This window comes from Pinus tabuliformis, chromosome 5_2 (genome assembly GCF_031772625.1).
Source record: "Pinus tabuliformis cultivar Carrire ecotype Pingquan chromosome 5_2, CPIR1, whole genome shotgun sequence".
Classification (NCBI taxonomy): Eukaryota; Viridiplantae; Streptophyta; class Pinopsida; order Pinales; family Pinaceae; genus Pinus; species Pinus tabuliformis.
In genome coordinates this window covers 683,651,618-683,677,290 of record NC_142306.1, presented here as the reverse complement: position 1 = coordinate 683,677,290, position 25,673 = coordinate 683,651,618, and the positions used below count along the sequence as shown (strand labels likewise).

At 35.6% G+C, this 25,673-nt stretch overlaps 1 protein-coding gene across 5 annotated transcripts; it reads right to left on the bottom strand.

The window, feature by feature from the left end:
- Positions 1–485: 485 nt before the first annotated feature.
- Positions 486–25,422, bottom strand: LOC149160952 (spermidine synthase 1-like). Of its 5 annotated transcripts, none has more exons than XM_089435449.1 (9): positions 25,383–25,422; positions 6,333–6,409; positions 6,061–6,183; positions 4,646–4,750; positions 4,328–4,400; positions 3,953–4,024; positions 2,298–2,493; positions 1,909–2,038; positions 486–877 (listed from the first exon to the last, which is right to left on the bottom strand). In XM_089435449.1, the coding sequence occupies exons 1-9, from the start codon at positions 25,390–25,392 to the stop codon at positions 812–814; spliced, it is 852 nt and encodes a 283-aa protein (XP_089291575.1). In that variant the 5' UTR covers positions 25,393–25,422; the 3' UTR covers positions 486–811. The 5 variants fall into 5 exon arrangements, with proteins under 5 accessions (XP_089291575.1, XP_089291574.1, XP_089291573.1 ...); XM_089435448.1 differs by lacking the exon at positions 25,383–25,422 and adding an exon at positions 8,651–8,741; XM_089435447.1 differs by lacking the exon at positions 25,383–25,422 and adding an exon at positions 8,612–8,741 and having other exon boundaries at positions 487–877.
- Between the last annotated feature and the right edge of the window lie 251 nt (positions 25,423–25,673).

The following is a 25,673-nucleotide window of genomic DNA, read 5'->3' as shown; positions in this document are numbered from 1 at the left end:
ATAATAATTTTCAACCAAATTCTTCACCGCACCAAGGAGAATAGACCATACCTCTTGTTGTACTATTTGATTCCCTCATACGTGAGAGCGGTCTCCTAAAGTGTTGTTCTTGATCTACTACAACAACAAGAAAATTGATAGGTTTATGTATGGCTGGTTTCAAGTGCACCTATAGGGCTTCCTATATACCTCCACTTGTATTTTCTATGTGTACTCTTCCCCAACCACAGGTTTACTTATTGAAAGACAAATCTCTACGTTATTTAAAGATGTAAAAACATGTCTCTAGCCTTAAAAAAATCTAAAATCTGGGAACATGTTAACTTAGGAAAGCGCTTTGATACCACTTGCAATGATTCTTAACCTTAGAATTGAATCACAAAAAAGGTATTCAAAGAAATATAAATGCAAAAAAGAAGACACAAGATCCAATGAGATGAAACATGTGAAATACACTCTTTGTTTTAATGATTTCATAAAGAGATAGCAGTGTTGCCAGGCCTCTTCAAGGAGGCGACCTATGATGAGTAGAACTCCAATTACAACTCTGATGAGTAGGACTCCAATTACAACGACACTTGACAAACATTCCATAGCCTTTTATATCTATAAATAGATTCTTAATAGCAAAATCTTAATTACTTATGGTCCCATTATAATAAAAATGATATTTTTAAATTCAATAAATACGCATTAACTATCTCATGGACCCTGTTACATTAATTGGCTAATTCCTAGAACCCTGAAGTAGGGGAGCTCAGCACAGGTCCCTAACATGTATTTTTCCATTGAATAATGAGAATCAATCTGCTCAAAGATTAATGTCGTCCAGTGCCTGCTTAATGAATGTCGGCAAGGCAAATGCAGCTGCATGCACCTAGAATTCAAAGGGATCATATTAGTTTCCAACTGGAGTAAACAATCAAGATGCTGCTACATAGATCTACAATACACGATCATTATGTTAGCTTTTGGTGGTAGGAAGCTAACAGATTTTTCAAATCACGGCATTTATATTCATACAAAGCATCAGATACAAAATCTCTAATTGATATTTACTCCACATGATATGGGATCATCCTTAGACATGTCTTACAAAATCACTAGCTACAATTTCTTCAAGCTCTGTATAAGCAGGTGCAACAGTTTCAGAAATAGGCCCTTTGGCACCCGTATTCTTTTTCTGCGTGTTTTCGGTCAGAGTTACAACATCAAGACCTTATGTAAGAATGCATTTTCTCAGTAGTATTAATTATCTGTCAAATAAAAAGAAAATTTAATCCTTTGCTTATCGAAATGAGGTTAGAAATTGTAGAACATTTTAACATCAAAAGCATGATTAAGGCAATACTATGAACAGAAAGATGGCATTCAAATTCCAGAGTGATAAGTTACACTCGAAGGAGATTTTTTCATCAAGAAAGAAAGACCCTGACCATCAAAAGGCTTCTTGCATCTATGCATTAGCTAGAAGCACCAATCTATCTTCTATTTCATACAAAGAAGAATCTAATCAAACTGGATGCAAAAATCGCCTCACAGGTATTTGCAGTTCTAATTTGTTATTATCTGAGGACTTACAAGACTTTTACTATGTACCGTTCATTAAATCTGCCCAAGTTGAATCAATTTGTAATTATATCAGAAAAACGCTTATAATCTTTGGGCCTGGAACATCCCCAAACAAAACTTAGGATTGGAACATTATCAAACATATCAAGGCTGTATATTTATGACAATATCATGTCTATTAATTCCAAAAAAAATTATCATAAATTGGATACAATCTAAGACTCTAGGCCCGAGTCAAGATCCTACTAACACTAAGATTCGAACATACAAAACTGCAACAAAAATTATAATGAGAAAACTCAAGTTGCAGAAACAACAAAAAGATAGGAATAGTACCTCTGAGTTGTAGAATTTTAGAGGACCCCTCAACTTCGTTGCAGCCTTCTGCTCTTCAATGGGATTAACAGGATTTTTGAAATCTACTGGTGGTCCTTCACTTGAGCAAATCACAAAACCAATTGCGCCACTGAATATCGCATGATAAGAACAGGAGCATTAGTACACATGTGTATATACCCAAATGGGAGTAGCAATAGAAACATCTCAAAAAGGTCATATGTACCCTAGAAGCATAATTGATAAACAGTATTAACTCTGTGACCATCTACGTGACAAGCGCATTGCAGTTTCAAGTCTAAAAATGGATTGTTAACAATCAAAGCTCATTCATTTATTCAATTCTAGAGAAGAAATCTGTTAGGGGCCATTCATCAAAGGTAACACACCTTGGATATGTTGGAACTGATGTCCATGTATAGTGAACAGAGCCCTTGAAAGTCTGCCTGCACGTTGTGACAATATCTTGAATAACATGCATATGTAACCACAAGCTTTCTGCCTGACTTATAACTACGCCTCCAGGCCTCAATGCTCTGGACACTGTTTCATAAAATGGTTTTCCAAATAGTTCCTCTGCAGGACCTGAGTAGTATAGACCCAAATTGTTAAGAATTACAAACACAGCATTGTAATCAAATGCACATTTTCCCAATCAATGTTATCAGAACCGGACCGGTCATTGGACCGGTAGACTCTAGACTGGGAACTGGACCAGAACTGGTAAAAAAGGGACCAAAAAACCAGTCAACCAAAAACACATTAAATATTCAAATTTTAAAGAAAAACATATATATTCATGTGCATCCATATGAATCCAAACCATTTATACACAAATAAGCAAAAGTTCTCATTTATATAGCATGTAAGGATGCACATAACCAAAATAACACTGAGTGCAATCCATCTTTGAACCGAAAATACATCAAAAAACAGGCCCTAGATGGCCTCTAGCATCCAAAAAAAATCATGCTACAACAAATACCTACATATCATCAAAATATTTGCCTATATTGGGATCTTTGTCATCAATATCACCCTCTAAGCATTAAAATAAGATAGAAAATGCTTAGCATGTCAATTCAAGATTTTGTTTGAGTGATGGGTACATTTTTAGTAGGATCATGATAGAGGAGTTTGACAACCAATGCCACTAACATCAAGGTACATAGAGGGCTTGGTGCTCTTGATTAAATACTAGTTCCATACCCTCGTACATGACAAAATCTAATGGAAATGTTGCAATCCCCCCAATCCTGAAACCCTGAAAAACTGTTAAGTCTACTGGATTTTGAGTGGGATCTAAAATTCTACTTTCTCCATATGAACTCCAATGACTTCAGACCCACTCTCAAACATCCTGAGTCATTTCATGGTAATGTTAAAAATTTAAGTAAAATGACGAAAACTTCATTGTCATCCTTTTGCAATTTAACATTGCCATGAATTGCATAGCAATAGTAGGACCATAAGATTGAATATTAGGCACCTACTATGGGCCAATGGCCAGCTAAGAAAAAAATTCAAAAAAAAAAAAAACAAAACAGGCCCCAAGTGATTTGTTCTACGCAGCTTTACCGAACTGGCCAGTTTGGTGAAAATGGCTGGTTCGATACTGAACCGGCTGGTTCCCTTACAGAACCAGACAGTTCAGTACCGAACCAGCCAAAAACAGTTCAGAAAGCCGATCCAAACTGGTTTTGCCCTCCAACCAATCGGACCCGCTGGTTCAGACCGGTTTAGTCTGGTTCTGATAACATTGTTCCCAATAACAACCTGAGAACACTGAAAATGGAGTTCACATTCATCTAAGCTCCTTGAGCAATACATTCTCCAGCTCTTTGGTTGTACAGTCTCCAAATGGCACTAGTAACTAGGCGCCCTGTATTTGTATGCACTTGGTGTAAAGCTCTAGGGGATAACTATTTAACGATTACAAACAATTAACAATGATGAAATCACTTCATCAAACATGTTGCGTACAAATCACGTCCCCACAAATTCCTTCCTGTTAGGAAAATTATTATCAGACAGTTATCCATACCTACTGGATCAGTAGAGTCTACAATAATTGCATCATAAATTCCGGCCAGACATTCCCTCAAAAAGGCAGTTCCTGCAGAGGAAAAAACAATTTGATTTCAATGGCTAGCTCACCTCCATAGAAGCATTTCCCTTCCTTTCCACACCATATGGCGTTTACAAAATCCCATCTACTGTTAAATTTTTTCATTAAGAGTTTCTGTTATAGGCTCTAGCTTGACATGTTCAAGATAATTAGAATTGAAACCTCGTACCGTTACTATTTGTTGCACAATAAATCTCTGTTACAGCCACTTGATTGACATCATAAATGCTCAAATAAAGTATAGTATACTAGTTAAGAAATATGAAAATTGAACTGAACCAAATTACATACCATCACCGATATGAAGCCTTACACGAGGATCATCATAGCCTACAGCAACGTTTGGGAAAAATTGTTTGGATACCTGAGGGATCAATGTATTATTCTCTCATTAGTGTGTCAGCGGCACACACAGAAAGAAAGGATTTTATTTTTTAGTTCCAATAAGAAAGGCATAGTGAAAGAGCTACAACGTGAAGGCACAGTTGGAATATAAATATAAAAATAAAAGGTAACTAAAGCAGTGCCCAACTAGAATACAATAAAGAGAAACAAGAGTTTATGAGTAGGCGATTTATGCTAAACAGGTGAGGATTACTTGGCACTTACATTTATAACCATTTCATCAATTTCACATATATCAATTTGTTCCACCGAACTGTGTCGACATATTTCTCGAAGAACTCCCCCATCACCTCCTCCAACAACCAATACCTGCAGTGAGAAGTGTGTTTTTAGTTGAAGTCGCATAAGTGTAATAAATTGCATTCAACTACTCTTCAACATCTACATAAACATCCAGCCAGTGAACTAATGGCATCTTCGTCCATAGTTTTTTGGTTCTCCTCCTATAGGTTTATAATATTTCACAAAGGGGTAGTAGGTGTAGGGGTCATCTATGATCCCAATGAATAGAAAGTCTTAAGTCTTGGAGTTTGTGTAGGGACTAGGAACAACCATTCACAATGAAGCACAAGCTCACAGTCCTTCAAGGATTCAACTTTATTTGAAGCAATGGGGTTTTGAAAGGTGACGGTGACTGGAGTCTCAATTGTAATTACTCATACCCTCCTCTCCCAATAACAAAGCTTGCTAGAATATGCAATCAAGCCATATCTGTGGGACTCAATATCAATCAATCAAGTTCACTACTTCCAGGTTCTACGAATGTTAAATTCTGAGGCAAACTGCAAACTAAACTGCACAGCCTGCAAGAAGGGTGCTTATGGGTAATATGCAATCAAGCCATATCTGTGTATCAATCAAGTTCACTACTTCAGGTTCTACAAATGTTAAATGTTGAGGCAAACTGCCAACTAAACTGCACAGTCTGCAAGAATGGTGCTTTTGGGTAAAGGAGGGAGGACAGATTCCACCATCTCCACGTGCCCCCTCCTATGATGTGATGTGGTTTAAGAAGGGGAGCTCTCCCATTACACGAATCATGTCATGGCGATGAAGTGGAGATAGGCTATTCAGTGGCTTCACCGGCACCCTCTTCATCCAATGTATGAAATCTCACATTCTGCTCTGAATAAGCGTGCTTCAGCAGCCAGGGTTCTTGCTTGTGGGAATATCTGGCCCGTCTATGATTTAATTCAAAGCTCAAATAGCATCAAAGACATCCTTGGCAAGCAAGATATTAAGCTAGAGCGTCATCCAGGATGGCATTATTTGCATTCCTTCCGGTCGGAGGCTTTGAGTGTTAGCAATTCTTCCAAGGTTCTTGGTGCTAACTAGTCTATTTACCTTAGATGGGAAAGACCATGGAGCATTGTCACTATTGTAATGGCTGTTAGAACCTTTGTGAACTCAAAAGGCTTCAGAAAGGACTCCACTAATGTGAAAAAGATGTAACCTATTTGGCCATTCAATGAAGAAATGTAACCTATTTGGCCATTCAATGAACAAGGTGGAGTGATGGGTTTGAGGAGAAGACTTTGGGTTACATTACAAGTTATCTACATCATAAAGATGCGTATAGCATATGCATACATTTTTATAGCTTATAGGTAAAGAAATACCTTTCTGGGAGATGAAATAGAACAAAGTGGAAGATGAGCTATCATCTCATGGTAGGCGCATTCATCTTTCTCTGTCAACTGAATCACCTTATCTAGAACAAGCACTTTCCCATATGTTACTGACTGCAACCAGAATATCAAGGGCCATTATGAAAAAATTAAGAATGAGATTGAAGAGAATTTAGAGACAACAAGCTGAAAAACCTGAAATATCGAATATCATGAATTATAAAGACTGGCACGGTCCTATTGTTGATAAAATGAAGCCAAACCTGAAATACCATCACATCTTGATATTCTGACTTGCCTTCAAACAATATATTTTCCACCTGCAACGAATGCGCCTCGCCTGAGGGAAAAATAATTTAAGAGATAAAAATACAAGAACTGTCTACTAACAATAGACTAATTTCAAGTATGATATCTAACACACTATAAAAAGGTACCAAGGGTATTGCCAACCAGAACTATGTCCAATTTAAAAAATCTATTGAAAACAGAGGCATATGAAATAAAATTCTTCAGAAAAAAAGTACTAGCCAACACAATAGTTATTACAGCATTGGGAACCGCAGAGGATAATTAGATCTGTAACTGATGAGATGGCGATGTCTTGAATATGAAACTCTAAAAAAACAATTAGTTAGAGCTACCACAATGGTTCTTTATTGGAACCAAACTCACTTGACATTACTCTAAGACCAATCGGCAAATGCATCCATTATCCATGTGATAAGCTGTTTAGGATGAATGAACATTGAAATTGCATGCATCATCCGTTGCAGCCACTACCTTAACCATTCTCAACAAACAATGTACTTAAAGACAGTAAATAAACATTCTAAATAAGCATACTAAAAGGTACATTTTTGCAATATCCATTGACATATCTATTGTAAAAACATGAAGGTAAACCCGGCACCGTAAATAACATACTTCAACATGAAATTCTACAGTTACTTGAGTTCCAGCTAGAGTGGTGCTAAGATTTCTATCCTCCAAAGAAGTGCTAATGTGTGACACATGACAACATTCAGAGACACAGTAATCTTGTGGGAAAACAAATTTTCTAAACGTCATGAAGCTCATATATGACTCCAAACTTCACAGTTAACAGTGGAATCAACAATTAAAAACACAGTAAAATTCAGAAACACACTAATCTTGTGGGAAAACAAATTTTATAAAGGTCTTGAGCTCATATATGACTCCAAACTTCACAGTTAACGGTGAACTCAACAGTTAAAAACACTATTTGTTGTAGAGACTAAAAACCATGGGACATATTTGCCAGACAAACCCTTGGAACATAACAGAACCATTGAACATAACTAATTGCTTACACCATTCTAGACGTATCCAGAGAAATATACCACACCAACATAGATGTTCGATTGTAAGCTCGTGACTCTAATTTTAAGGGAACTTGTCAAGGGTCACATGGACGAGAATGGCCCTAAGGCTCCAAATATGTTGTCTTAAACCTCGGGATAAAATTTAAATATATAAGATCGGGAGGATATTAACTTACATGCTTAAACATCTTGCACTAACACTTCGTAGAAAGCCACTTAAAATTATCAAATTCAGCGAATTGGAGGGTTTTACTCTGAAATGGCGTTCTGTAGTAAAGGTTTTTTCTGGGTCTTTTTGTTGAAATCTGTCTGCATGATTTCTGAATTACTGTTTATATTGTAATGTTTTATCATTTAAATTATAGTTTTGAATATACAGCATTACAGATATAGATTCAACAATGTCAATTTAACTTTAAATTATCATAATTTCCCTTCTAACTGAATTCTCGCCATTTCACTGTGTAGTACGGCGCAGCATTTTTGTGTCGAGCACGATCTAAATTATCATATAACTCTCACGGGGTAGTAAGTTCATCTGGGGCAAATAGGCCTCTTTGCAGGTAATGTTTTAGGTTGAATTCGCTCGAATTTTTTGGTGGTCAAAGTTTCATTTTGTTCTATTAATGTTGGAGTTTTAATAAAATATATTTTACTTTCATTTTAACTCCTTCCAAATGCTTCAAAAGCCGATTAAAATTTTGGATAAATCAAAATTCCAATTCTTTTAATCTCGATCGTTTAAAGCCATGTTTTGAGTTATTTTTTTGATGGTGGAAATAGATTCAGCGCCATTAAATTGAATCATGTTTAAAATATATTTTACTTTCATTTTAACTCCTTCCAAATGCTTCAAAAGCCAATTAAAATTTTGGATAAATCAAAATTCCAATTCTTTTAATCTCGATCGTTTAAAGCAATGTTTGAGTCATTTTTTTGATGGTGGAAATAGATTAGCACCATTAAATTGAATCATGTTTTTTATGATGGAAAGCACCATCAAAAATTTTTAAGACACCAAAAATCTTGAATTTTAACAACAGTAACCCAAATTTACAAAAATCCCCAAATTTTATCAAAATCTTACTAAATTTTCAAAGAAAGAAAAAAATATAATTAAACTAAAAAAAAATTAATCTAAATTCTAATAATGAAAGGAAAAATTGCTACAAATTAAGCTTCTCCATTGCAATTACCGTCACAGGTTAGCTCCACTGAAATGGTGAAGGGCATACCAGACAGCATTCATATTGTTTGAAATCACTGAACTCGATGAACGTATTCCTGGGAACTCCATTTTTCACAATTACTGTTACCGTTAACTTCTTCTTCTTTTTTACAGTGGGGGAGAGAAGGCATCCTCGCTGAAGAATCATCATATATCATATAACGCAGAAGCTAGCAGATTTTTACAAATCGCCGAAGCAAGCAGATTACATCATAGCCTTCGCAGAAGCGAGCAGATAAGCAGATTACATCCTTCTTCTTTTTTTTCAGCGAGAAAGAGAATACAACCCCACAGGATTCAAACTTGGTTGGGGTGCGAAAGCTAACCGTCCCAACCAACAGATCATGCACCTCACGTGCAGTGTTACCGTTAACTTCACTGAAATGGTAGAGGGCATGCCAGACAGCATTCAGATTATATGAAATCACTGAACTCGACGAAAAGGTATTTCTGGGATCTCTATTGAGACAGTCTAATTCCGTGAAAAATCCTAGAAGGCATTCACATTATTAATTCAAAAAAGGGATCCACGCTCTATGAAGGACTGATTTTTAATTAGTATGGATGTATTTTAACCACCGATTTAATATGATTAGATAGGATGATTTAATATGATTAGATAGGATGAAATGATTAGATAAAATTTTATCAGTTTAAAATTATTTTTAGAATGTTAAAATTGGAAAAAAAGAAAAAAAAAAAAGAAATATATATATATATAATTATCTAAATTGTATTATAGAGTATTACATTTAAATTTGTAAGTTCAAAAAATCATATACTTAAAAAATGACTAAATTATAAAATTCTTCAAACGTGTTAATCATAAAAATTATTTTTTTCAATTGTTTTATATAATATGCATATAATTTTTTCATATAATATATACATACATTAAAATATTTTTTTTGTTATTAATATATTTGTAAGTATACTCCAATATTATTACTTAGTATTAAAATATTTTATTGATAACCGCTATTGAATTGTTATTATTATAAATATTTTTAAATGTCACATATTGATTTTATATTAAGAATGGAATAAATTGTGCATACTATTTTATTTTTTATTTTTCAATTTTTTTATTTTTCATTTATTTTTATTATAGTCCACATTGCTTTTCTATTTTGAGAATATTTTGTTTGTATTTTAAAAGGGACACCTGTCATTACACATCCTGGTTGTAGAATGAGCCTCTCCACTCAATGATGTCCATCATACCTAGTGGTCCAAGGGATCACCTAATAGCAACTTAATTCATACTTTGATTAGTTTCCATGTTGTTTCTTCGGTTATGGATCTTGATTAAGAAATTTGTAAATTTGTTGTTTTGTGAAGTATTGCCTCCTCAAAAAGTTCTTATCAAATTGACCACAAATACCTTCATATGTTGCACATTCTTTAATAAAATGTCATTATGTTTCTATCGCCCCTCTGCAAAAAATGCAAGTTATTTTTTCCCAATCTTCTTTAGGGACCATCCATCTGTTAGTTTCACATCTTAGATGATGAGAGCTAGTAATCAATTGTGCAATTAAAATTTTAGATTTTCCCTTGGTTGAGAATCTCAAGTACTCTTTATCATCATGCTTCAACGTGGAGTTAACACCCACTTTTTTGTCTCCTCCTTAGCGTGAATTTTTCTAACACCCACTTTTTTATCTCCTCCTAAGCATGAGGACAATCACGTAGATTTATGTCCCATTTTCCCAACCACTGTCTATTTTGTTTCATCCATGTCTTTTTCCGACTATTTAACTCTCCTTCAACAACCATTTTGGGCCAGCGGTAGTTATCCATATTTTCAATTTTTTTTAGGTAACTTAACAAGTGAATGATCGTTAAGCCTCAATTGGAAATAAACCAGCCTCAGCTAAAAGGATATCATATGGGACAGTTGATTTGACTTTGAGACTACTTGTGATTAGATGCTTTTGAATTCTTTCTATTTGTCACCATTTGTGGTTTGACATGTTGCTCCCCCATATCTTGCAACCATAAATGATAACTAGCACCACTAATAAACCAAAGAGAGTTTTCTTAGTCTTCCAATCCAATAGTTCTACTTGTCTGCATCTGTTCTAGAAAAGATATGAAGCTTTCCACCCTCCTTGGATTCTCTTCTATCCACATGTCTCCCGACTGAGCCTATTGGAAATCAATTCCTAGGTACTTGTACTCATCTACAACCTCCAGGGGGGTGCCCTCAAAGAAAAAATCATGACTTTGGTCTTGCTAGTGTTACTGTTTACTTGCATCCCAACCTATGAGTTCCAGAGCTTTCAAGTGTTCCCTCAAACCTAGGGCAGATTTAGCAATAAGAATAAGGTCATTGCATATAAAAGTAGTTTCACCATGTATCTTGTCAAATGAATGCATTCTCCTTTGGTATTGTTTATCCACTCTTCAAGCTTATCAATATATAAACCAAACAATGTGGGGAGAAGAGGACATCCCTATTTGACTCAAATTTCACTGTCAAAGCATTTAGACATGCCTTCCTTAGTTTTGATTTTGACTCTAACTTGCCCTATATTCCTTTGGGGCTCATAATTCTTCCATTTTGCGCCAAAGCTTATCTCTAGGGACAATGTCAAAGGCTTTTTTGAAGTCAACAAAGCAACATAAAGCTTCCCCACATTATCATTAAAGATAAGTAAATTAATAAAAATCTTTGAGCTAACAAAATTATTCCTGACACAATTCACCCTTAAAAATAGTATTCCTATCAGAACATATGATCACTTCTGACCAATTATCCCTATACATCACACCACACAATTGTACACAGTTAAAATTTTCGTTATTTGTTGGGATAGTAATGGAAACTTCTTCCTTATTATTTATTTGTTATTGTTGTTATTATTATTATTTTATGTTAAGGAAAAAATATGATTATAGGAGTATGTCCTAAAACTACTTATGTTTGAATAACAGTAGTTAAACTTTCATAAAACACACAAAATTGTATTCACATTAAAATAATAATACAATATAAATACATCAGGATAACTAGTCTATATTGGACATATAATGATGCAGGAGCATTCAACCCAAGAGAAAATCATTGTAATTAAGTAGACATAGGGGGGTAATGTATTTTAGGGAAGTTAGATTCCTAAGTGATGAATTAATGTAATATTAGGCTTTTGAGTGCATAGAATAGGAATTAATTAGATAGTGAGAGGAAGTTGTAAATGCTCTCGAATTAAAGGAGAACATGAGTGGTGAATAAATGACAAGAGTTAGAAGTCAACTAGGACTCTTAAAGCAGTCTCATGATTCGAGGAACGAGTGAGAGCTTTTAGGAATTAATTGAAGTAGAAGTGGACAGAGAACATTTAGGAGTCAGTTCAGTAGATCTAGGACTTGAACCAGAATTAATTCAACAGAACTTTCTAGCATAAATGTAAGCCTACAGGCAGAGTAAGGGGAGAGGCCACTGATAGCAGAAGATCAGGTCACGAGACAAAGAGTCTCGTTATGTAATCAACTGTTTATATTTTTATATACAGAGGAATTCGATTCTGAGTGTGCAAATGTGTGAATCAAGTGTTTTGTGATTGATTATTGTGTGAACTCGTAGGTTCTGTAATAGAGGTTGCAGGCAGAGTCGAGGCGGAGTACAGAGGAGAAGAACGAGCCAGAGGTTTGTAATGGATCTTTGAATCCATTCGAAAGATCAAGTAAAGTCCAGAGTTAGTGATAAAAATCACAGAAGTCAAGCTCAGGAGGGAGTCAGAGCGGAACAGTGAAGGGGGAAGAACCTTTGAAGAAACAAAAATTAAACCACAGAAACCATTGAAAATGGCAGAAAAACATAAGTAACAGAGTAGCGGAGGAGTAAGTGTTAATGCACAGCAGCCATTAGATCTCATAGATCAACGGCCAGGATTAAATCGCAGGAGTGGAAGAATCGGGATCGCATCGCAATCTTTCAAAGGGAAGAAGCAAAGTGCGATTGCGACATGTAATGGATAGCCAAACCCAAAACCTTATCGAATGTAGCCTAGAAACCCATCGGGTCCGAAACATATGTCGGATCAGAGTTTTAAAGTGGAGGAGTCAAGCATAAAGATCAAGCGATAGCCGATACGCGATAGCGATAAATCGGTGATCGGAGATCGGGCCGATCGGAGTTCGGAGGAGAGTGTTGTGGGAAGGGAAGTGGAAGACAGACCCGACGATAATTATATATGCGGGTGCATAGAATTTGAAATCCGCTATATGTGTTCGGAGCAGGATTTCAACGTATTTCCATGTATTTGCGATAGATGTGTTGCCAAGCCTTTTAAGGCTAAAACATATATTATCGTTCTGATAGTCGCATATCAGAGGGGAAGGAGTGATGATATATATATGTGGTGTGCCGCAGAGGAGCGATACCCGATTGCGATAAAGGTGGCATCGATATCTGTGCAGAGGCCGTACCGAGGCGGAAAAAGGTGTGTTTGCGTATGTTTTCCTTTGTAAATGGTTTTATAAGGAAAATAGCATCGATAAAAGGTTTTGTGGGTTAAATATATGTGTAGCCAATGTTTAAAGAGGGGAGGTTACATATATAAGTGGTTAAAGGGATAATGAAGGTTATGAGGAGGTAAATAGTCCCGATAGGAGGTTTAAGCGGGGTGATTGAGTTCCGATATAAAGGAACTGAAAAAGAGGGCCTTAACCATTTATGGTTGAATATTTGACTCCTTTGAGAGTTAAATACCTGGGACAGATGATTTTATGCATTTTCATGCATACTGTGGGTGTAAGCGGGGGTAACCCGACATCATTTGGTATCAAAGAAGAATTGTAATCAGAGTGATGAAAGATTTCCTATGAAAAGGTGTTGACACACAGAAGAAGGTAATGTGCATAAGTTAATTGATGAATGATAGAGGCTACAATAGAAGATTGTAAGGGAACTTTTGAAGTTCTTGGGAGATTGTAGCAGTTCCAGCAGAGGCTTGGAGTAGATAGGAATAGAGGATTCCTTGAAGAAAAGTGAGAGCAAGATTACTTAGTACAAGATGAAACATCTCAGCAAAGGACAGCAAGAGAAGCTGTGAGAGGAGAACTAGATGTGTTCTTAAAGATAGAGTAAGGAAAACACTCTGAAGAAAAAGTGGCAGTGAACCTGAAAAAGTCCAACAAGAGATTGGACAGAGAGGACAACTAAAGTGTTCTCAAGAGAGAGTGAGAGATTGCAGAAGCCTAGAAGGAGCAAAGGTGTTGCTCAAGAGGAGGTTCCAGACAGAGGACCCATGCTTACCAAAAGACTGAGTGAGGAGAGCTTAGTGAGGTAAGATTGTAGCGAGGAGGACTAGCTGTTGCAGAGGCTTGTTGCAGATGAGTAAGGAGCTCATGAAGAAAGAGGAGAAGAAGATGACTACTAATAGTCATAGCAGAGGTTCAGAGAGAAGCCATAGCAAAAGAAAGATGAAGAAAGAGGATGCCAAGGCAAATGGAAAGAGGATGAGTCAAGAGGAAATTGACAAAGAGATTGCAGAGTTAAAATAACAACTCGATGCATTAAGAAGAATACTTGAGGAAAGCCAGAGACTAGGTTGGGTCTTGACGAAAAAACCAGTGAAGTGGTATAAGTTACAGAGAAGGCTACAACATAGGCAAGTAAGGTGGCTGAAGGAAAAACTCAAAGAAGCTGAGTTGGAAATGGAAGAGTCCATTTGTGAACCAAAATGGGAGAAATTCTGAGAGAAGATGAAGACTTGAAGACTAAAACTTCAAGTAAGGCCAAAGGGTCACATGGTTTTAAATCTGAAAATTTGTGTATGTTTGCAAGTGAAACATGTAAAGAAGGACAATTTGTTGATATTGTCATAAAAGAGGAAGAAGACAAGCAAAATCTAAATTCCGTTCTGGAAGAAGATGAGATAGATAGGTCTCATATACAGTTGGGGAAATATATCAAGCAACCAAGTGAAGGGCTTGAGGAGATTGAAGAGGAGACCATCAAAGAATTTCTAAGTCATAAAGAGAACTTGGAACAGCAAGGAGATATGATGGCTGAACCATCAAGTGGAACCATAGGGTCTTATGTTTTTAAGATTGATAGTTTGTCTATGGATGGAAAACAAATGCAGGAGAATGTTAATGCAGATGGTGAGACAAGGATAGCTCTTGGGGAAGATAAACAGCAAGAGACTGAAGGAAAACTTGAAGAAGAGACTATGTTAGCTGAAAACATAGTAAAATATCATCAATTCACCATGATGATAGGCACAGTGGAAATAGCCATGGAAGTTATTGAGACAGTCAGTAAGAAAGAAGGACATCTACTGAAAGATGTTAAGAAGGAAGAAGTCTATGCAAAAGACTTAGCAAAGGGAGAAAGAACACTAATAAAGGAGTGTTTTGCAGAGGATGAGCAATCTGTTGAAGCTGTCAGAAGTATGAAGAAGTATCTTTCAGAAGATAAAAAATCTGAAGTAAAGGAGGATGGAGAATGTCTCTTAAATGAGAGAAGCAGTGATTTATTGCAGTAGAAAGAATTTAACAATGCATGGATGTGTGAAGATGTGACAACATAGGAACAAGTTCTTGTGGAAGAAGGAGATGAAATTCAGTCTGAAGAGCTGATATGTGAAGCAACAATTGAGACTGTTGAACCTTATGATTTCCAAACTAATAATTTGTGTATAAATGTAGGAAACATAAGTGATGATGAAATACTTATGAAGTGGCACAGAGAAATTGCATTGCTGGAGTATTTTCTTGGAAATTCAGAGTATGATAGTGTGATTGCAGAGGAATAAGTCACTACAGTGAACAAACACATAAAGACATCATTAGAGCAGATGGTGTGGAGGAGAGACTAGTTGACAGTCTCATGAATTCTTTTGAGAATACAAAACAGCATACTGATGTGCTGATAGAGGAGAAAGAAACAAAGCAGCAAACTGAATTGTTGTCAAAGGAAGATAAGGCATAGAAGCCTTATGTTTTTAATTTTAACAAGTGTTTTGTGAGTGCAGGTTTTGTTGCAAATGCTGAAGGAAATTTGGCATAGATGAGCAGCCAAATAAAGATGAAAGAAGAAGGTTCTATGTAAGTATTTAATCCATGGAGAAAAATGCTAAATTGATGGAGAGAATGCTGGAAAATCATGATTCAATGCAAGAGGGTAAGGATGAAAGGGAGGCAGTAAGCAAAGTAAAAGTTGGAGTAGTCAGAACAAAAGAAGAAGAAAAAGTAAACTAGCAGCTACAAAGTGAAAGTAACCAGCAACAGTTTAAAGAATTAGTGGACAACAGCAACAACCTGAAGCAAAGAGGAAGAGGCAGAAGTAAATGGCAGAGCATGGACCAGCCCAAAGATGTGCTGGAAAAAGAAATTGAAGAAATGTGGCAACTGATGATGAAGCAGTCCAAATGGAGGAAAATGGTAGCAGCAGGAAGCATGATCAATTAGAGTTTGAACCTGATTGACAAGAAGAAGAAGATGGAGCAAAAGACAGTAGAAGTGCAACAACAGCAAAGGAACAAAGCTTTCAGACAATTACAAAACAAAGTATGGGATTCAGGAAGACAAAGATCAGGAGACACATGATCAGGAGATCATGAATATTTTCTACTTTGGGAGTCTAATGCGGGAGCATTCAACCCAAGAGAAAATCATTGTAATTAAGTAGACATAGGTGGGTAATGTGTTTTAGGGAAGTTAGATTCCTAAGTGATGAATTAATGTAATATTAGGCTTTTGAGTGCATAGAATAGGAATTAATTAGATAGTGAGAGGAAGTTGTAAATGCTTTCGAATTAAAGGAGAACATGAGTGGTGAATAAATGACAAGAGTTAGAAGTCAACTAGGACTCTTAAAGCAGTCTCATGATTCGAGGAACGAGAGAGAGCTTTTAGGAATTAATTGAAGTAGAAGTGGACAGAGAACATTTAGGAGTCAGTTCAGTAGATCTAGGACTTGAACCAGAATTAGTTCAACAGAACTTTCTGGCATAAATGTAAGCCTACGGGCAGAGTGAGGGGAGAGGCCACTGATAGTAGAAGATGAGGCCACGAGATAGAGAGTCTCGTTATGTAATTAATTGTTTATATGTTTATATACAAAGGAATTCGATTCTGAGTGTGCAAATGTGTAAATTGAGTGTTTTGTGATTGATTATTGTGTGAACTCGTAGGTTTTGTAACAAAGGTTGCAGGCAGAGTCGAGGCGGAGTACAGAGGAGAAGAACGAACCAGAGGTTTGTAATGGATCTTTGAATCTATTCAAAATATCAAGTAAAGTCCAGAGTTAGTGATAAAAATCACAGAAGTCAAGCTCAGGAGGGAGTCGCAGCGGAACAGCAAGAGGGAAGAACCTTTGAAGAACCCCAAAAAAACCACAGAAACCATTGAAAATGGCGGAAAAGATAAGTAACATAGTAGTGGAGGAGTAAGTGTTAATGCATAGCAGCCGTTAGATCTCATAGATCAACGACCAGGATTAAATCGTAGGAGTGGAAGAATCGGGATCGCATCGCAATCTTTCAAAGGGAAGAAGCGAAGTGCGATTGCGACATGTAATGGATAGCCGGACCCGAAACCTTATCGAATGTAGCCTAGAACCCCATCGGGTCTGAAACATATGTCGGATCGGAGTTTTAAAGTGGAGGAGTCAAGCATAAAGATCAAGCGATAGCCGATACGCGATAGCGATAAATCGGTGATCGGAGATCGGGCCGATCGGAGTTTAGAGGAGAGTGTTGTGGAAAGGGAAGCAAAAGACAGACCCAACGATAATTATATATGCGGGTGCATAGAATTTGAAATCCGCTATATGTGTTCGGAGCGGGATTTCAACATATTTCCATATATTTGCGATAGATGTGTTGCCGAGCCTTTTAAGGTTAAAACATATATTATCGTTCCAATAGTCGCATATCGGAGGGGAAGGAGTGATGATATATATATGTGGTGTTCCGCAGAGGAGCGATACCCGATTGCGATAAAGGTGGCATCGGTATTTGTGCAGAGGCCATAACGAGGCGGAAAAAGGTGTATTTGCGTATGTTTTCCTTTGTAAATGGTTTTATAAGGAAAATAGCGCCAATAAAAGGTTTTGTGGGTTAAATATATGTGTAGCCAATGGTTTAAAGAGGGGAGGTTACATATATAAGTGGTGAAAGCAATAATGAAGGTTATGAGGAGGTAAATAGTCCTGATAGGAGGTTTAAGTGGGGTGACTGAGTTCCGATATAAAGGAACTGAAAAAGAGGGCCTTAACCATTTATGGTTGAAGATTTGACTCCTTTGAGAGTTAAATACCTGGGACAGATGATTTTATGCATTTTCATGCATACTGTGGGTGTAAGCTGGGGTAACCCAACATCATATAATCTCTTGGTTGAATGAATATCTCAACCACACACCAATCTAGGAAGCTAACTAGTTGGAGAGAATCGTTCAACCAACTAGACCTCAACAAACTCCCAAATACTATGAACAAACTCCTATGCATAGAATGAATCACAAAAAAGAAAAGTAGGAACTATATTTTTTCAAGTCCCCCCTTTAATGACAACTTATCTCGATCTCAATCAACAAAGTCTAACTGTGGTCTTGGTGTTTACAAACATGATAAACAAAGAATATGTTGACGTCCATATAAAGAAAAAACCATCTACCAAAATGCATGAATACCAACTGTTGCAATCGTCAATATACTAAGGTGTCCTTCATATACATGGTTCAGTCAACCATTATTTGCATACGTGTACTTGTACCTGTAAATACCCCTCCATCATCGTCATCATGGGTTTTCTCGGATTACCCATAACCATTCTCTGGGTTTTATCAACTTACCCTAAACCATGCCCAGGGTTTTTTCAGCTGACCCTAAACCATGCCTACAAGAATCCCTGTCCACTTCACTCTCATACTTGAGGTTTCTGGCTTACCACAAACTTAAACTGCAAAGTGGTTTCCAGCTTACCACAAACCTGCACTTACATACACTCCCACAAGTGGTTTCTAGCTTACCACAAACCTACACTTCCAAAGTGGCTTTTGGTTGACCACTCAAAGAAATATCCACCCTGAATTTCCTAGTTTCCTCTTTTCGTTACCTTCATCGGTCTGCTCCTTCATGTTGAGAGGTTCTCTCCACGTTGACAACGTAAGATGGGTGGGAAGTTTGACTTTTCTTACAACATAATACTCCTCAGACACCTGGAAAAGCAAAACACATAAAACCATATTATAAACAAACTATACTGACACTCTCAATTATTACTCTATTCTTTCCCGTGAGCCCTCCCATGAGGGAGTAGGCCCATAGTCGGGCTCTGATACCAAGTTAAACTTTCATAAAGCACACAAAATTGAATTCACATTAAAATATTAATACAATATAAATACATCAAGATAGATAGTCTATCTTGGACATACAATCTCTTGGTTGAGTGAATATCTCAACCACACACCAAAATATTAAAATATTAATACAATATAAATACATCAAGATAGATAGTCTATCTTGGACATACAATCTCTTGGTTGAGTGAATATCTCAACCACACACCAATCTAGGAGGCTAACTAGTTGGGGAGAATCTCTCAACCAACTAGACCTCAAAAAACTCCCAAATACTAGGACAAACTCCTATACATAGAATGAATCACAACAAAGACAAGTAGGAATTATATTTTTCCAAATAGAGTTCATTTTTATTAGACGTAAGGAAATAGGTTAATGGCCCAAGATCCAAAGGCATCTCGCAGGAGTGAAATCGTGCCCCCTTAGAGACCACATCGGGTAAAGACCACATCGGGTAATTACAAGTGGTGTGGTTTAATTCTTGAATAATAGTGAGGAGTCAACCTATATTTGTGGATAGCAGTTAGTGATGGTTTCCCCGAGTGTGATGGTTGTCCCCACTGTTGGTGGTTTCCCCCAGTGTGATGGTTGCCCCCGGTGTTGGTGGTTTCCCCCAGTGTGATGGTTGCCCCCAGTGTGATGGTTGTCCCCACTGTTGGTGGTTTTCCCTAGTGTGATGAAACCACCAGTGTGATGGTTGTCCCCAATGTTGGTTTGACAACTGAGCTATGCTAAGTTTTCCCACTGTAAAAAATAAAAATAAAGAAATAAAAAATCAAACTTAATATTTATATTTAAATATATATTTTATTTATTTAAAATATTGATGATTATTTATTTGACTTGATATAATACTAGTGCAGTCATATAAATTAAATAAGTGAGAAGTGTGCATAGGCATCAAAACAGTTAATTCATGTTGCATCTTAGATTACCAAAATTAAAAAAAAAAAATCTTGAAAATCTACTTAATTATAACTTTATATTAAAATTATTATTATTATTATTATTGTAAAAATAATTAATATATAAGTTACACATAATATAAAAATAATTAATATATAAGTTACACATATAAACATAAAATTACTATTATTAGCTATAAAAATAATTGATATATAAGTTACACATATAAACTTTTACAAAGCATGCAACAAGATTTTTAATCATGGAGATTCATTCTATTTTACTTTGTAGACTTTGTTACAATACTATGGCTTACTAATACCACACTCCCAAAAGACAGTCGCTCATATTTATATGACAAGAGTTCATATGATATTTCTTTTAATAAATCAATTTAATTAAAAGATAGAAAGAACATAACTATTTTGGAGTTAAATTTTAACTTTTCATTTGTGTATTACTAAGAATATTATAGGATATTCTATGGAGGTCAAATCGGGACCATCCACATAATAATTATTGATAATTAAATTAAAATTCTGGAAGCTCAATCCCGAAATATTCCCAAAATACACATGCTTATCTGTGTAATTAGTTCAAGTCATCTTAATTTTAATTATATGGAGAGGGATCAAATAAACCCAATCTCTTTTAAGTGTAAATTTGTTTTTGGAAAATTTGAAAAAATATAATATCTTAACTGAGATTTGATGCTTCTCAATGCTTGATAAATTGAAATTAAGATCGATCTAGATTGATTTATATTAAATTACAAATAATTATTTTTTTCTTTGTTATACTTTATCTTAACTCCATCATCCATCTAAACCCTAATTTATCAAGCGTCAAGAGGGATCAAATCTTTCACAATGCAAATCTATTTTTGACTAAAACACTCTTTATGCAAAAATTTTTGTGTAAAAAAATAGCTTATAGAGAAATTTAATCCTTATCCTCGTAATAAATCAAAACTAAAATGAAGTTAGAATACATCAAACTATCAATTATTACAATATTATTCAAATCTCGAATAATTAACATTGTTTTTTTCCCTTAAATTACAATTATATAATAAATAAATTATAATTTTATAATATTTATTTTAAATTTTTATTAAAATAGATTTTATTTTTTTTTAATTTCATAATAATAATAAATAAATTCTAAAAAACGTATTTCTTAATAATACTAAAAACTAAATCTTTTGATTATTTTCAACCCAGTAAAACTAAAAATTTTCATAATTATGCTGATAGACATTTTATTGTGAGGTTTTTGGTAGTGACACTGTTGAGATTAGTCATCCTCAAAACTTGAGCGCGAATCTCAATAGTATCCCATTACTTCTTCCCACAAGCCATACAAGTAGTGCAACAGATAGATGATGCAATCCCACAAGCCCCCATTACTTCTTCCCACAAGCCATACAAGTAGTGCAACAGATAGATGATGCAATGAGGCTAGAAGGTTCACGCCATAATATATGAACACACTGCCTGCTCCTCAAATTCTTATGATAAAACCATCGAGCCGGGGCTCTGGTACTTCGCCTTTTCTGAGCCACGACCTCTTGGATGCTCTCAGTGGCCAAAGGTGCACAACCCATAAAAATAACAAGGAGCAATGTTTAAATACACATTAATATATTCGATGTTAGCAACCAAACCATCCAATAATTCCAGCATAAGCCCTGGTGATCGATCATGTTCTTTATGACTGCGATACATGTTTCGTAAGATATGTGAATGGGTCGAACTGTGGAAATGGTAGCCACCGAGAAAATGTCTCTCCATAGGTTTTGTCAGCATGACTGAGCGACGTCGGGCAACAAGATTCTGATGAAGACGCATGTGACGACACTTTCGTCCAGGATCAACAGTTGGTTGTTGTGAATTCTTTCGAACAGGAGGTTCACGACTTTGGTTGAGCCCCTCTGCGTCTGAAATGCTCATGATGGGGCGGTAGATAAATCCCAACAACGGAAGACACACATACATAAATCCGGGCTATTTTTAAGTCGATCGCAGATTTTTTTGAATATTTGAGAATTCGACCAATATAAACGTGGTCAATTTTTTGACCACGCTCATATCCGTCATATCCGTCCGATTCCAAATATTCGAGAAATCTACAATCGACTTAAGCTCACCCCTACAAAGGGTCCATGTGAGCCATTTAGTTTTTTAACATATAAAATTGTGCAATCGGATTGGGAAGAATCTCGCTTCCTCCATATATATTTCCCCCTCCCCTGCATTTTGAACCCATCAAAGTTTTTTTTTCTTGCATTGTGCGAAGCGCTACAGAGCATTTGTGCGTCTTCTTTGAATCCCAATGGCCTTCAGATCGAAACAGAAAACGTTCATGTCAGATTAGGGCATCCAGACCTCCAAACAGAGAACATTCATGTTAGATCAGGACATCCAGATCCCCACCTTTGGTAAGTTTATTGGCCTCCTCTTTGTTGATTTAGCTACCAATTAATTATATGTCTGAATTTTGGATTTGTTCGCTGGTTCTTAACATGTGTGTTTGTTGCAGAAAGAAAATAACACTTTGTTACTAACATGAAAAACAAGGGACTAACATGAAAAACAAGGGAAAGCATCAGCTGCAAATAAAATAAGAAATTACAAAGTTTTATGTACTTTTATATTCATAAACATTAGTCTTAGGAGATATTATTGATCACCAATTACTTTAACACCCGCTCTTGAAAGCATCAACTACAATAGTTGGGTTGCATTCTTAGAACAATAAACCACTTATTTTCATTCTTGCTATAATTTGCAATGTTGATCAGTTGATCCTATTCGTGTTCCCACTATTGTTTACTAACCAAAGATATAACATCTCTTGGAAAATTCAAGATCTTTTTGCTTATAAGTCAACATCATGGTCATAATATCTTTTAGCTTTGGCCATTTTTAGTGGGGTATTATATTAGTATAGTAGGAAAACACATTTTGGCAAATGTTGTTTAATACCATGTTTTTTTAATGTAGATATTTTATGTCTATTTGCCCTAAATACAATTTTTTCTTATTCTTAGAACATCTTTATGTATGAGGAGATTACAAGCTTTTACTTTTGCATGGTCTCTGATGCATTTCACGATAAGACTTATATTTCGATGCCATCTCTATCTTCATCAAGGGAAGCATTCCTGAGGATTGGAGTTTAATGAGACAATAACTCGTCACAGTGTTTAAAGGCATATGCAAAAGTCAAGCCTCTGAGGAGGAAGAGGCTCCTCATTGTCTATAATCCATCCCATGTCTCATTGGAATTCCTTGACCCAATCCATTGAAGCCTAATGTGCATATGGTTGTGTAAGTTAACAAGCCAACTTGCAAGAATGCTAAAAATGGCAACCTTGTTGAACAGAATGATTCAACTTCCTTCTCAGTCTGTCAAGAGGTCGATGCCACTACAATTGGGCATCAAATCTTGATAGGAAATCTTTATTTGAGAATGTTTCTAGCTACTTTTGGAACCACAATAGTTAGGCTTTGGTTCTATGCTCTCAAATGTTAATGAATTGATGCGGCTGCAATTCATCATCCAACCTTTAAAAGCTTCAATCCATAAGTTTATACTTGTGCTTGGAATCAAAGCAAAGACTGGTATATGATTTTTTCCTGCCATCTTGGTCACTAGTGAAACTTGCTATATGCTTTGTCTTCCATTAGTTTGGATATCCAAATTGCAAGAATATGCTTTCCTCATCACTAGGGAGATTAAGAGCCTTAATAGTCACAACACCTCTAAATATCGCAATAATATTACACTCCTTGTTATTAGATTCGGTAGGATTAAATGAAGATAGGCTCTAGAGAACCTCCCTCGCTTACCCTAGCAAAAGGAAGTGGGGTCACTAGGTTTGAAGGGCCGAAGGTTTGGACTACTTGTTCATTGCAAGTGATGATTACATTCTATGTAGCTGGTTTTCAAGGGACGAAAGTTTGGACTACTCATTCATTCATTGCAAGTGATGATTACATTCTATGTAGTTGACATTTCATTGTTTTATCTCTATGTAGTGTGTATCATTAGGTATCCACTAGAAAGGAGTGGTATATATTTATTTTTAAAGTACTAATGGTATTGGACAACATTGAACTTTCAGAACATGGATCATGAAGGTAAATCAAGTCTCTAAGAAGGTGTAGTAGGCATTGTTAAGCTCCCCAGCAATGAGTGGCATATGTTTATTTTCAAAGTATTGATGGTAATTGCTAACAAAATTGAAGATTTACAACATGGTGAACAAAGGGGGATTACATCATATGTGAAATATCAAACAATAACTAATACAATTATTATTGACAATTACAAATATTGAAGTCCAAACTTAAGGTGGCTAGTCCCTCCCATGAAAAAGGCATAGGTATGATTGAAAAAACAATCATTAATTTGACTTAACAAAAATTCATTTCTATCTTAATTGCATGAGTGAATGAATAAAACTAGAGAGATTGCTCCTATGTTAGTCAATTTGTCATTTGAAGGAAGGTAAGTGTTATTGATTATTGCTTTAATTAGTTGTGATTTTGATTAGGATGATTTTGTTTGAAAAGTTTATCTATGATGCTTCCTTTAACTATTAGTTTTAATAATATCTATAATATATGTTTTGCACATTTATACAAAAAGTGGGTTGTGTAGTAGATGCTACAAGCTAATAAAGTTTAAAATGCTAATCAAAATTACCTAAAACCTATTAGAATTGCTATTGGGACATTCAACATTACATTGACTATCCATAAATGTCACTTAGAAGTACTTTAGCTTCCTGATTCCTCATGCCTTCCACGTCCACATCCTTGTTTCTTACAGTGCTACCTCTACATCACTCTACATTCATTTATACTTTTATCGACATATCTTTGCACCCTTTTGGTGCAAATGCTAGTAAATATAATGATTGTCTTTGATGTCATCCACTAAAAGCCAAAAGGTCAATATTGCAAATATTCTCAAACTAAAGCAACTCAGCAAAATTTCGTGAAATGAACAAATTTTCATGAAACGAAAGTAAGCATGTATACTTAATCTCTCCATAAGATCCCAAGTAAGGTGAATTCCAAAAGTGTAGGTTTTCTTAAAATAAATATCATTAAGTCCCTAACAAAACTCATAAATGTTGGTTTGCAGTAGCCACAACTGACCAATCTCAATGAAATTCATAAATATGGTTAATATTTAAATTATACATCAAAAAACCATCTACCACCATTACTAAATATAGATAAAAATTGCTAACTGCGAGTTTCACATGAGATAAAAGCTCAAGATTAGTCTAAAACGAAGACACTAGAGTTGTAAACATGTTCAAACTTAGTCTACAATGAAGATAACAGAGTTGCAGAGTTTACATCAATTTTTAAAAAGCATTCAAGAGAGTAGAACTAAGGTTCATGAGTAATTGAACAAATGGCAATAGTTTATGCCACAGTTATGATTCAAAAAGGACTATAAAATATAATTAAAGTGAGAAAGAATAGTACCAGGCCACATAGGGTTGTTGAAATACTGCAAGTTGATAGTAGCCCCTGTAAGAATAAACCAATAATATATTGCATTAAACCATAGCTAGCTTTCAATCTTTAAAAAAACTTTCCAAAACAGTGCAAATATGATAAAGCCATCAGGAAATCATTTTTACATTCTAATTACTGGATCTATCAATCTACCTCCAACAACCACACAAGTACATGAATTACAACACAGACAAATTTTCTAATCATAACCACAGAAGTCAATTTGACATAAATTAAACCTATTTGATATAAGATTTA

Excerpts from the sequence above, each read along its gene's own strand:
- LOC149160952 (XM_089435447.1), bottom strand. The coding sequence starts at position 8,660 with ATGCTGTCTGGTATGCCCTTCACCATTTCAGTGGAGCTAACCTGTGAC. Across the intron at positions 6,184-6,332 it reads AAGATGTGATGGTATTTCAG|TCAGTAACATATGGGAAAGT; the intron begins GTTTGGCTTCAT and ends TTCTGGTTGCAG. Across the intron at positions 4,751-6,060 it reads CTATTTCATCTCCCAGAAAG|GTATTGGTTGTTGGAGGAGG; the intron begins GTATTTCTTTAC and ends TTCTCACTGCAG.